This window comes from Balaenoptera musculus, chromosome 18, assembly GCF_009873245.2.
Source record: "Balaenoptera musculus isolate JJ_BM4_2016_0621 chromosome 18, mBalMus1.pri.v3, whole genome shotgun sequence".
NCBI lineage: Eukaryota > Metazoa > Chordata > Mammalia > Artiodactyla > Balaenopteridae > Balaenoptera > Balaenoptera musculus.
Window position 1 is genome coordinate 18614762 of NC_045802.1, and position 12745 is coordinate 18627506.

Sequence of the window (12745 nt, forward strand, 5' to 3'; positions counted from 1 at the left end):
AACTGGGAGAAGAGTTGGTCACACAACTGGGAGAAGAGTTTGGCTACAGGTTAGCAATAAAATATAGAAAACCAAGCTTGACCCCCCCTCCAAAAAAAGACAAATTTTAAATTCAGGAAAATGAATTTTATAAGGAAAGGGAAAGTAATCACAGTACACAACATGACAAACCTGAGTAGCATTCACATAGTCATAATACCAAACAATGAATATTGATGCAACCAAAATAAAAGAATATGGGGAGGATGGAAAGATGGAAGTGTGTGGAGACAGTGAGGTGAAAGAAAGCTCTTTCATAATGGTAATTCAAAAGAAAATACCTAAAACTGAAACACTAGTAAGGAACATGTGATTTGGAGATTTGGAGATAAATACAAAATAATCAGCTAAAATAGTTGAGCCTGGTGGCCTCTGGGGTGGGGTGATACAGAGGACAGTGTGGGACTTACTGTTTCAAAGTAAGGTTTATAGGACTATTTGCTCATTTAAAATGTGTAGGTGTAACTTTACTAAAAAATGACTTAATTTATAGTAATGGAAGTCTTTTATTACTGTCACATACATGTTAAAATCAGCCAACATGTCAACATGTACAGGACAAATGTGCACTGACATTAAAAGCAAAACTGAAAATGGAAAAAAAAAAAAACTGATACTGATTTAGGCCCTTGTGACATTCTGAACTAGACTTTAAGAAATCATTCACCTTCTGGACGCTTCTGTTTCCAGATCTATAAAGGAGTATTCTAAACAGATGAGATCTAAGTTCCTTCGAAATCTGAGTCCATTTAAATGCAATTCATTGAATAGAGTAAATACATTTTTATGGACAAGGTTCTAAAGGGTATTCCATTTTAAATGGGCCTCATTTTCAACTGATACTGATTAAAGGGGCTTTTAACTTTTCTTGTATATCAGAAATACGTTATAATTTTAAATGATAGCAAAAAAAAAAACACCCAAAACCCTTAAGAATATTACACATAAAAATGAAGGTTCTAAACTGTTGCTTAATCCTAAAAAGCAATAGTAATAGCCTCAGCTAAATGCCAAGTGGCCACTATTGGCAATACCAGAACTTCAAACAATTGCTCTAAAGTGGGTCAAAAGCAGATGGTTGTGGCAGATCTTAAAGCTGAACTGTTCATGCATAAAACGAGGAAGATTTATGAGAGAAGGTATATTCTCAAACTCAATAAGTAACTGAGGAAGAGAAACCCATAGAAAAGCTGAATGAAAGAAAAAGCTTTGGCAGTGATGCAATGAAACAGTACATGTAAACCTGCATGCACTCTACCTGACAGCTGGGGGGCGAGCCAGGCCCACACTCACCCCGCCTCCAGGTGGCATATTATATTGTCACTTGGCAGTAAACAAATGCAGACCTCTTTTTTTCAAATTATGAATTCACTATTATCCTCCCCATCTTTGGAATTAAGGATGATGTATTTTTAAGTGCAAATTTTGATTTCTCACCCTTAGGGATGAACCCTCTTGACTGTGAATTCCTAGATTTTAGGCAGGGGGCTACCCCAGGGCGTTCTTGGTACAGCTCAGCAATCTTTGTGCGAGTCCCTGACACTTCCCTTTCCTGCTTCCCACTGTGACCATCTATCTCCATTACTTTCTCCCAGAAGTTCATCTCACCCCCACTGTTTGCCTGGCAACACCCTGTAGCCCCTTCAGGACCTCCACTTCTACAAGACCCTTTCTCCGTGACTCACCAGAGCGTATGCTTGTCCTCTTTTGTGCCACCACTGTTCCTACAGTTACATCCACAGGGCGGTTCTCAACCTTGAGGGTCATCAGAATCACCTGGAGGGAGTGCTGGGCCCCGCCCCCAGAGTTTCTGACTCAGCAGGTTTGGGTGGGCCTGAGAGCTTGCACTTCTAACGAGTCCCCAGGCGAGGCTAATGCTGCTGGTCCAGGGACCCCCTTCTGAGAATCACTCTATTGCTTGATTTCATGCCTGCGTCTTCCGCTAGACTGTGAGCTTCTGGAGGTCAGGATGCATGTCTTACACATCTCGTCTACGGGGTCTAGCCAGAGTCTAGCAGTCATTCAGTCAATCAACAAATATTTATTGAATGCCTGTTATGTGCCAGACACTGTTGTAGGCACTGGATTCAGCAGTTTAAATACACACATGCACATGCACACACACACACACACACACACACAGGCATCTCTGCACTCAAAGAGCTTTCCTCGTGGTACCACATGGTAAACTCTCAATAGATGTTGAAATCTGGCCAGTTGCACAGAAGGAAATATGGCATTACCATGACCATTTTAACAGTGCTACAGAAATAACCAGTTTTCCATTTCCTAATCATAGCTCTGCCCATTTGTATGTTTCTCCCTTCCGATATTCCCCACTATGTCCAACACATAGATCCACAAAACTGGCAAAACATTTGCTGATTTACAAAATAGTTGATGTAGCTGACATATCAGTTGAAAACAACACATCATATAAGATGAACTTAAGCATAATGTAAGCAAATCTCAATATTTAATATCGATAAATGTTAAATAGCTTAACCACTGGTTTTCAAATTAGCCTTAGTTACCTCTAAAGGCATCTTTCCTCCCATCCCTCTCTATTCCATGTCCTACATCTGTGGTGAAATGTTTACAGCAGTTCTCAACTGCCAGGTTTGATGACTGAACTCCCGGAGGACCTAAGCACACTGCTGTCCAAGCAGGGACATCGGTCAACATGTGGATTGTCCTGTGTAAAATTCTGAGAAACTGATAGGAGGCCTTGTGATGATATGTGATGCCCTGGAAAGAAAGGGGGCAACAGCAGAGGCGAACCTGATTCCCCGCATATAGCCAGGGCAGTCATTCCTCAGCATGTCAAGCCCCAGGCCTGCAGGCCCCAGGCCATGCAAATCCCTCTCTAACTCTAGGAAAGTAGAAAACATGTACCTTCATCTTTGGGCTAATTTTCTGAACGTTTCTCAGCAATAAAAATGAGAGCACTCACCAAGAGCAATTTGGAAAATAACTGAACTGACCATAATGTTTACTTTCAAGACTTTCAGTATTCTTAAGGTTTGCAAATGTTTTTATAAGGCTTTCCATTCAAAGCCATGAGACATTCTGTGCTAATTATATGGAGGGAATAATGGGCAGCATTTACGAATGGAACTTGAAAAAGGCTAGTTTCAGTATTCCAGACTAAAATATTTCTTCTCTGTTAACATCATAACCAAATTTGAAGTTTGTTGTTAGTGGTTTCAAGAGTCAGTGATATCAAATAGTAATACTGTCTCAGAATTATATTCTCTTCCTTTTCCTACCCAAAATCAGTGATATAAAAACACCCTAGTCCAACAAATGATCGTGATTTCTACATATCGAAAGACTGAAGAAAAATTAATAACCTTGTTAGAAATATACTTTTATAAAGGAGACCAGGTCCACCAAGTTCATTTTTATGACTCAATCCTAATTAAGTAAATTCTGATTATTAGAAAGCTTTGAGTATAAATGGGAACTTTTGGTGAGCCACACACTGACTTAAAAATGGCCAGGTTGCCATTTATTTTCCTGGAGTAGTTTACTAATTATCACCTTCATAATCCAAAAGAATATTTCTGGGCTTCCCTAGTAGCGCAGTGGTTAAGAATCCGCCTGCCAATGCAGGGGACATGGGTTCAAGCCCTGGTCCGGGAAGATCCCACATGCCGCAGAGCAACTAAGCCCGTGCGCCACAACTACTGAGCCTTCACTCTAGAGCCTGCGAGCCACAAGTACCGAAGCCCGCGCGCCTAGAGCCCCTACTCCGCAACAAGAGAAGCCACCGCAATGAGAAGCCCACGCACCACAACGAAGAGTAGCCCCTGCTTGCCGCAACTAGAGAGATCCCGCGTGCAGCAACGGAGACCCAACGCAGCCAAAAATAATAAATAAATAAAATAAATAAATTTATTAAAAAAAAGAATTAATATTTCTGAAAAGGTATGTAATTCTCTGCTGAGATGTACGCTCCAATAAACCAGCCCCTTTCAAACTGGTTAATGTAAAGCTAAGACAAGGAGAAATCAATCTGTATGGCCGACTGAACTGGTCTCATTAAATTACTGATACCTCATTCAGTGTAATAAAAAAACACACCACTATACTCTGGAAAACACACAAATCTAAAATAAAAATATTCTCATTAATATCATTCATATGCTAGTAATAAATTAGCTTTCTTTAAAAATTTTTCAATTATATCCAAAATCCATTCTTATTTTCTGAGTTAACAAGGCTGGATTTTAAAAGTGCAATAAAAATTCTTGAGGCCTTCACCCCAGTTTAGACAAGACTTCTTAGTGGTTTGCAAGACGCAGCTTCTTGTTTTGGTGCTGTTCTTCATCCTGGGGTATGGGTCCCAACACACCATCTAGCGTTCAAGAATAACTTAACGTCAGAAAAATGTCACTTCAAATAAATGACTATTTGTTAAAGTCACAGAGGTTGTAAGATCAAAATAATGCTTAAGTTAAAAAGGAATACTGATTTTATCTTAAAATAATTCTCAACTGTTGAAGAACAGATTCTAGATAACTCACTCAGGTAACACAATATCTGACCTTCTAAAAACTGGATTCATTCAACAGTGTATAGCCAACAATTCATAAAACTGTTTTGGGGGGAGAGTTATTATTATTAGGCTGGAGGAAACAAAATGCACCTACTTATCCTCCAGGGAGAGAAGGGAGCCATCTGTGGGGCAGGGAGGGTGTGAGGGAACACCCCGCCATTCCCACTCCTCCACAGGAGGGAAAACTGACCCATCTCCTTGGTCAGGTGGGAGAAGGGCCTGGCTTGAAGCTCTTCCCATCATTTGATTTCCATGGCTTTCCTGGTACATAAACTGTGTGTGTTTAAAGCGCACAATTTAATGGGTTTTTACACAAGTACGCATCCGAGAAACCATCACCACAGTCAAGGTGATAAATATATCCATCATCTCCAAAAGTTTCCTCTTGCCCCCCTGCTTCCTGTCTTTTCAGGGATCTGCCTGCTCTCCAAGCCTCTGTGTCCTGCTTTGCTCTGTCTTCCTAGTCTTAAGGACACAGGTGGAGGTAGATCTGGAAAGTCCTCTCTCTCTTATGATGTAATACTGGAAACATTAAAAAAAAGAATATGTGTAATACAGATGGGAGCTCTAAAGCCTAATAATAAATTAACACTCAAGAACCTACTACCCAACCCCAAAACTAGAATGCTACCACCTCCGCTATGCTCCGCAATCTAATCCTATCCCTCTGTCACCCCCATTCAGAGGTAACCGCTATGCTGAATTTTGTGTTTATCATTCCATTACTTCTTAAAAATAATTTTGCTACATGTACTAACCAATACACTATTTGCCTTCTTATTGAACTTTATATAGGAATTGCATCATAATGTATTTACCAAAGTAGATTAGTGGTAGCCTGGGGCTGGAGGTAGGGGAAAATAGGGATGACTACAAATGGGTAAGAGGAGTCTTTCTGAGATGATGGAAATGTTCTGAAATTAGGCTGTGGTGACAGTTGCACAAATCTGTGAATCTACAAAAACCCACTCAATTCTACACTTTAAAAGAGCAAATTTATGATATATGAATTATACCTCAATAAAGCTCTTATAAAATTGAAAAAGAGATAGCGATATTACTTGTTGATATAAAACACTTGTTAAAAAATACATACAAAACATAAATCTGCAGTTCAATGAACAATCATAAAGCAAACACACATTTAACCATTAGCCAGGTCAAGAAATACAGCAGTGCAAGCAAAGCAAAAGCATTCCTCTCATCCCCTCCCCCATCACGACTCCTCCTTCCCATACTTCCACCCACAGCATGTCTTGCCCTTCCTTAGTGATCTAGGGACAATAAATCCTGGCCACAAGACCCATCTTGATAATAAGTGGCAAATATCGCCTCTTCCATGGCTTGCCTTTGTACTCTTTTAATGGTATCTTTTGACAAACAGATGTTCTTAATTTTAACATAGATAAATTAATTCATTTTTTTATGGTTAGTGCTTTTGGTGTCCTTTCCCTAACAGCAGGGAATTGTTCTCACCCCTTAAAACACTGTTATTGAATACGCATTCTTTAAACAGATACATATTTTTTCCTTTCTTTTTAAACGCTTTTCTTTTCCTGATAAATTCTGAAAAAGAAAGATGGAGTGGATATGTATTTCTTTCCAGATTACAAATAAAAAATTTACTACTTGAATAAAATAAAGCTAACTCAAAACATAGAAAATCAATATATTCACATAGAAATTATTTCCATAAAGACTTTTTTTTTTTAACTCAAGCTCCTCCAATTTTGCTTTTTTGACACCCTAATGATTGCCAGCCAGTATATCAGTTAATCACTAAACTTATTTATTTTTTAAATTTTATTTTTTTTTTATACAGCACTCATCCATTTTATACACATCAGTGTACACATGTCAATCCCAATCTCCCAATTCATCACACCCGCCACCCGCACCCCCCGCTGCTTCTCCCCCTTGGTGTCCATACGTTTGTTCTCTACATCTGTGTCTCTATTTCTGCCCTGCAAACCGGTTCATCTGTACCATTTTCTAGGTTCCACATATATGCGTTAATGTACGATATTTGTTTTTCTCTTTCTGACTTACTCACTCTGGATGACAGTCTCTAGATGCATCCATGTCTCTACAAATGACCCAATTTCATTCCTTTTTATGGCTGAGTAATATTCTATTGTATATATGTACCACATCTTCTTTATCCATTCATCTGTCAATGGGCATTTAGGTTGCTTCTATGACCTGCCTATTGTAAATAGTGCTGCAATGAACATTGGGATGCATGTGTCTTTTTGAATTACAGTTTTCTCTAGGTATATGCCCAGTAGTGGGATTGCTGGGTCATATGGTAGTTCTGTTTTTAGTTTTTTAAGGAACCTCCATACTGTTCTCCATAGTGGCTGTATCAATTTACATTTCCACCAACAGTGCAAGAGGGTTCCCTTTTCTCCACACCCTCTCCAGCATTCCTTGGTTTGTAGGTTTTCTGATGATGCCCATTCTAACTGCTGTGAGGTAATACCTCATTGTAGTTTTGATTTGCATTTCTCTAATAATTAGTGATGTTGAGCAGCTTTTCATGTGCTTCTTGGCCATCTGTATGTCCTCTTTGGAGAAATGTCTATTTAGATCTTCTGCCCATTTTTGGATTGGGTTGTTTGTTTTTTTAATATTGAGCTGCATGAGCTGTTTATATATTTTGGAGATTAATCCTTTGTCCGTTGATTCGTTTGCATTTTCTCCCATTCTCAGGGTTGTCTTCGTCTTGTTTATGGTTTCCTTTGCTTTGCAAAAGCTTTTAAGTTTCATTAGGTCCCATTTGTTTATTTTTGTTTTTATTTCCATTACTCTAGGAGGTGGATCAAAAAAGATCTTGCTGTGATTTATGTCAAAGAGTGTTCTTCCTATGTTTTCCTCTAAGAGTTTTATAGTATCCGGTCTTACATTTAGGTCTCAAATCCATTTTGAGTTTATTTTTGTGTATGGTGTTAGGGAGTGTTCTAATTTCATTCTTTTACATGTAGCTGTCCAGTTTTCCCAGCACCACTTATTGAAGAGACTGTCTTTTCTCCATTGTATATCCTTGCCTCCTTAGTCATAGATTAGTTGACCATAGGTGTGTGGGTTTATCTCTGGGCTTTCTATCCTGTTCCATTGATCTATATTTCTGTTTTTGTGCCAGTACCAATATTGTCTTGATTACTGTAGCTTTGTAGTATAGTCTGAAGTCAGGGAGTCTGATTCCTCCAGCTCCGTTTTTTTCCCTCAAAACTGCTTTGGCTATTTGGGGTCTTTTGTGTCTCCATACAAATTTTAAGATTTTTTGTTCTAGTTCTGTAAAAAGTGCCATTAGTAATTTGATAGGGATTGCACTGAATCTGTAGATTGCTTTGGGTAGTATAGTCATTTTCACAATATTGATTCTTCCAATCCAAGAACATGGTATATCTCTCCATCTGTTGGTATCATCTTTAATGTCTTTCAACATTGTCTTATAGTTTTCTGCATACAGGTCTTTTGTCTCCCTAGGTAGGTTTATTCCTAGGTATTTTATTCTTTTTGTTGTAGTGGTAAATGGGAGTGTTTCCTTAATTTCTCTTTCAGATTTTTCATCATTAGTGTATAGGAATGCAAGAGATTTCTGTGCATTAATTTTGTATCCTGCAACTTTACCAAATTCATTGAATAGCTCTAGTAGTTTTCTGGTGGCATCTTTAGGATTCTCTATGTATAGTATCATGTCATCTGCAAACAGTGACAGTTTTAGTTCTTCTTTTCCAATTTGTATTCCTTTTCTTTTTCTTCTCTGATTGCCGTGGCTAGGACTTCCAAAACTATGTTGAATAACAGTGGTGAGAGTGGACATCCTGTCTTGTTCCTGATCTTAGAGGAAATGCTTTCAGTTTTTCATCATTGAGAATGATGTTTGCTGTGGGTTTGTAGTATGTGGCCTATATTATGTTGAGGTAGGTTCCCTCTATGCCTACTTTCTGGAGAGTTTTTATCATAAACGGCTGTTGAATTCTGTCAAAAGTTTTTTCTGCATCTATTGAGATGATCATATGGTTTTTATTCTTCAATTTATTAATATGGTGTATCACACTGATTGATTTGCGTATATTGAAGAATCCTTGCATCCCTGGGATAAATCCCACTTGATCATGGTGTATGATCCTTTTAATGTGTTGTTGGATTCTGTTCGCTAGTAGTTTGTTGAGGATTTTTGCATCTATATTCATCAGTGATATTGGTCTGTAATTTTCTTTTTTTGTAGTATCTTTGTCTGGTTTTGGTATCAAGGTGATGGTGGCCTCATAGAATGAGTTTGGGAGTGTTCCATCCTCCGCAATTTCTTTGGAAGAGTTTGAGAAGGATGGGTGTTAGCTCTTCTCTAAATGTTTGATAGAATTCACTTGTGAAGCCATCTGGTCCTGGACTTTTGTTTGTTGGAAGATTTCTAATCACAGTTTCAATTTCATTACTTGTGATTGGTCTGTTCATATTTTCTATTTCTTCCTGGTTCACTCTTGGAAGGTTATACCTTTCTAAGAATTTGTCCATTTCTTCCAGATTGTCCATTTTACTGGCATAGAGTTGCTTGTAGTAGTCTCGTAGGATGCTTTGTATTTCTGTGGTGTCTGTTGTAACTTCTCCTTTTTCATTTCTAATTTTATTGATTTGAGTCCTCTCCCTCTTTTTCTTGATGAGTCTGGCTAATGGTTTATCAATTTTGTTTATCTTCTCACAGAACCAGTTTTTAGTTTTATTGATCTTTGCTATTGTTTTCTTTGTTTCTATTTCATTTATTTCTGCTCTGATCTTTATGATTTCTTTCCTTATGCTAACTTTGGGTTTTGTTTGTTCTTCTTTCGCTAGTTCCCTTAGGTGTAAGGTTAGGTTGTTTCTTTGAGATTTTTCTTGTTTCTTGAGGTAGGCTTGTATAGCTATAAACTTCCCTCTTAGAACTGCTTTTGCTGCATCCCATAGGTTTTGGATCGTCGTGTTTTCATTATTTGTCTCTAGGTATTTTTTGATTTCCTCTTTGATTTTTTCAGTGATCTCTTGGTTATTTAGTAATGTACTCTTTAGCCTCCACGTGTTTGTGTTTTTTATGTTTTTTTCCCTGTAATTGATTTCTAATCTCATAGCGTTGTGGTCAGAAAAGATGCTTGATATGATTTCAATTTTCTTAAATTTACTGAGGCTTAATTTGTGACCCACGATGTGATCTATCCTGGAGAAAGTTCCGTGCGCACTTGAGAAGAAAGTGTAATCTGCTGTTTTTGGATGGAATGTCCTATAACTATCAATTAAGTCCATCTGGTCTATTGTGCCATTTACAGCTTGTGTTTCCTTATTAATTTTCTGTTTGGATGATCTGTCGATTGGTGTTAAGTGAGGTGTTAAAAGTCCCCCACTATTACTGTGTTACTGTCGATTTCCTCTTTCATAGCTGTTAGCAGTTGCCTTATGTATTGAGGTGCTCCTATGTTGGGTGCACATATATTTATAATTGTTATATCTTCTTCTTGGATTGATCCCTTGATCATTACGTAGTGTCCTTCCTTGTCTCTTGTAACATTATTTTAAAGTCTATTTTATCTGATATGAGTATTGCTACTCCAGCTTTCTTTTGATTTCCATTTGCATGGAATATCTTTTTCCATCCCCTCACTTTCAGTCTGTATGTGTCCCTAGGTCTGAAGTGGGTCTCTTGTAGACAACATATATATGGGTCTTGTTTTTGTATCCATTCAGCAAGCCCGTGTCTTTTGGTTGGAGCACTTAATCCATTCACGTTTAAGGTAATTATCGATATGTATGTTCCTATTACCATTTTCTTAATTGTTTTGGGTTTGTTTTTGTAGGTCCTTTTGTTCTCTTGTGTTTCCCATTTAGAGAAGTTCCTTTAGCATTTGTTGTAGAGCTGGTTTGGTGGTGCTAAATTCTCTTAGCTTTTGCTTGTCTGTAAAGCTTTTGATTTCTCCATCGAATCTGAATGAGATCCTTGCCGGGTAGAGTAATCTTGGTTGTAGGTTCTTCCCTTTCATTACTTTAAGTACATCATGCCACTCCCTTCTGGCTTGTAGAGTTTCTGCTGAGAAATCAGCTGTTAACCTTATGGGAGTTCCCTTGTTTGTTATTTGTCGTTTTTCCCTTGCTGCTTTCAGTAATTTTTCTTTGTGTTTAATTTCTGCCAGTTTGATTACTATGTGTCTCGGCGTGTTTCTCCTTGGGTTTATCCTGTATGGGACTCTCTGCGCTTCCTGGACTTGGGTGGCTATTTCCTTTCCCATGTTAGGGAAGTTTTCAACTATAATCTCTTCAAATATCTTCTCGGGTCCTTTCTCTCTCTCTTCTCCTTCTGAGACCCCTATAATGCGAATGTTGTTGCATTTAATGTTGTCCCAGAGGTCTCTTAGGTTGTCTTCATTTCTTTTCTTTCTTTTTTCTTTATTCTGTTCTGCGGCAGTGAATTCCACCATTCTGTCTTCCAGGTCACTTATCTGTTCTTCTGCCTCAGTTATTCTGCTATTGATTCCTTCCAGTGTATTTTTCATTTCAGTTATTGTATTGTTCATCTCTGTTTGTTTGTTCTTTAATTCTTCTAGGTCTTTGTTAAACATTTCTTGCATCTTCTCAATCTTTGCCTCCATTCTTTTTCCCAGGTCCTGGATCATCTTCACTGTCATTATTCTGAATTCTTTTTCTGGAAGATTGCCTATCTCCACTTCATTTAGTTGTTTTTCTCAGGTTTTATCTTCTTCCTTCATCTGGTACATAGCCCTCTGCCTTTTCATCTTGTCTATCTTTCTGTGAATGTGGTTTTTGTTCCACAGGATTTTTCTTTCTTGCTTCTGCCCATAAAGACTTGTATTTCCTGATTTTTCAGAGTAGTCAAATCATTGTTATTATCAAGAAAATTTTACTTATTATACTAAACTTCTACTTACCTTGAATTGAATCGAAACAGAAAGATAACATGGCTAATATTTTAACATAATATTGTACAGTTAATAATAATTAATGTTCCAAATTATGTGCCTGAGGAATTGCAAGATCTCCCAAAGATTGTATTACATTAAGAGTATGTGTGTTAATATGCAAATAATAAAGCTCTGAAGATTACTAATTCATTTATGGTAACTGTGATGACTCTTAATTAGATTATTCAAATAACCAGAATATTTCCACTCTCTGACCAATCTGAGCTAATGTGGCTTTACTCTAATAAGAATGTACATATCCTCATAATTTGGCCCTAGATCCATCTGTATTAATTATATGTATTTTTCCTTTCTAACTGCCCAAGAGGCTTTTGTTTTGGTATAGAAGAGCACTGTCATCTACTTTCTCATGTAAATTTAATTTATAAATTCAATTTGTACATGATTATTTGTATTAAACTGCAGAGCCCATAGGACTAGTCCTTAATCAGCAGTTTCCATGACACCTAGCAAATAGTAGATACACAAACGTCTGTGAACAAATTGAATGGCAAAAATGTAACCTGCAAAAAGAATATGCTCCATCTCCAACCACAGCAATTTCCAACACCTGATCATTATAATTCCCTATGTTTCTTTTCTTCTTAGCAGCAAAGTCAACCTCAATAAAGGACTTGTAAATACTTACTCTCTCTGCTTTCAGGCTCATTTTGCTCAAGAACACAAGTTCTTGATGGATTCAGTTGCCACTGTAAAAGGACACAAACATTTTATTTATATGTTTAATAAATAGCATTTCAGCACTGTGCTTTCAAATATCAAAACAGCTTAAAACAATGTAAGAAAAAAGAGTTAGTGTGTCGTACCAACCAAGCCCTAATAACGACTCTGAATGACCCTGAATGATATGACTTCTGGAATGAGAATCAATATTCTTAGAGAAGGAAGTGTAAAAATCCTCCTTTACCTTCGTTTTACAGGTAAGGAAGTGGAAGACCAGAGAAGCGTAGTGAGTTGCCCAAGGTTACATACTGACTAAAGACAGCAGTAGCACCAGAACCTGGGTCTGCCCATGCCCAATACTATAGAATTTCCACCACTTCATATTCTAGCTCCAGGTCCTACAGAATCTTATAATAGCTAGAGAAGGCCTAGATAGAAAGAATGAAAATAGGACAATTTTAATATAGTAATATATTCAATATATTACTATATATTAATAATTTTAATATAGTAA

The 12745-nt window shown here is 37.6% G+C and overlaps 1 protein-coding gene across 2 annotated transcripts in view; it reads right to left on the reverse strand.

Annotated features, from left to right (window-relative positions):
- Positions 1-3899: 3899 nt before the first annotated feature.
- Positions 3900-12745, reverse strand: part of CDADC1 (cytidine and dCMP deaminase domain containing 1) — a 41169-nt gene continuing 32323 nt past the window's right edge. For both annotated transcript variants that reach the window (XM_036831688.1, XM_036831687.1), the window contains 2 exons: positions 12197-12257; positions 3900-4399 (listed from right to left, as the gene is read on the reverse strand). In XM_036831688.1, coding sequence (XP_036687583.1) covers positions 4326-4399; positions 12197-12257 — 135 coding nt within the window. In that variant the 3' untranslated portion in view covers positions 3900-4325. The remainder of the gene's footprint in view (positions 4400-12196; positions 12258-12745) is intronic.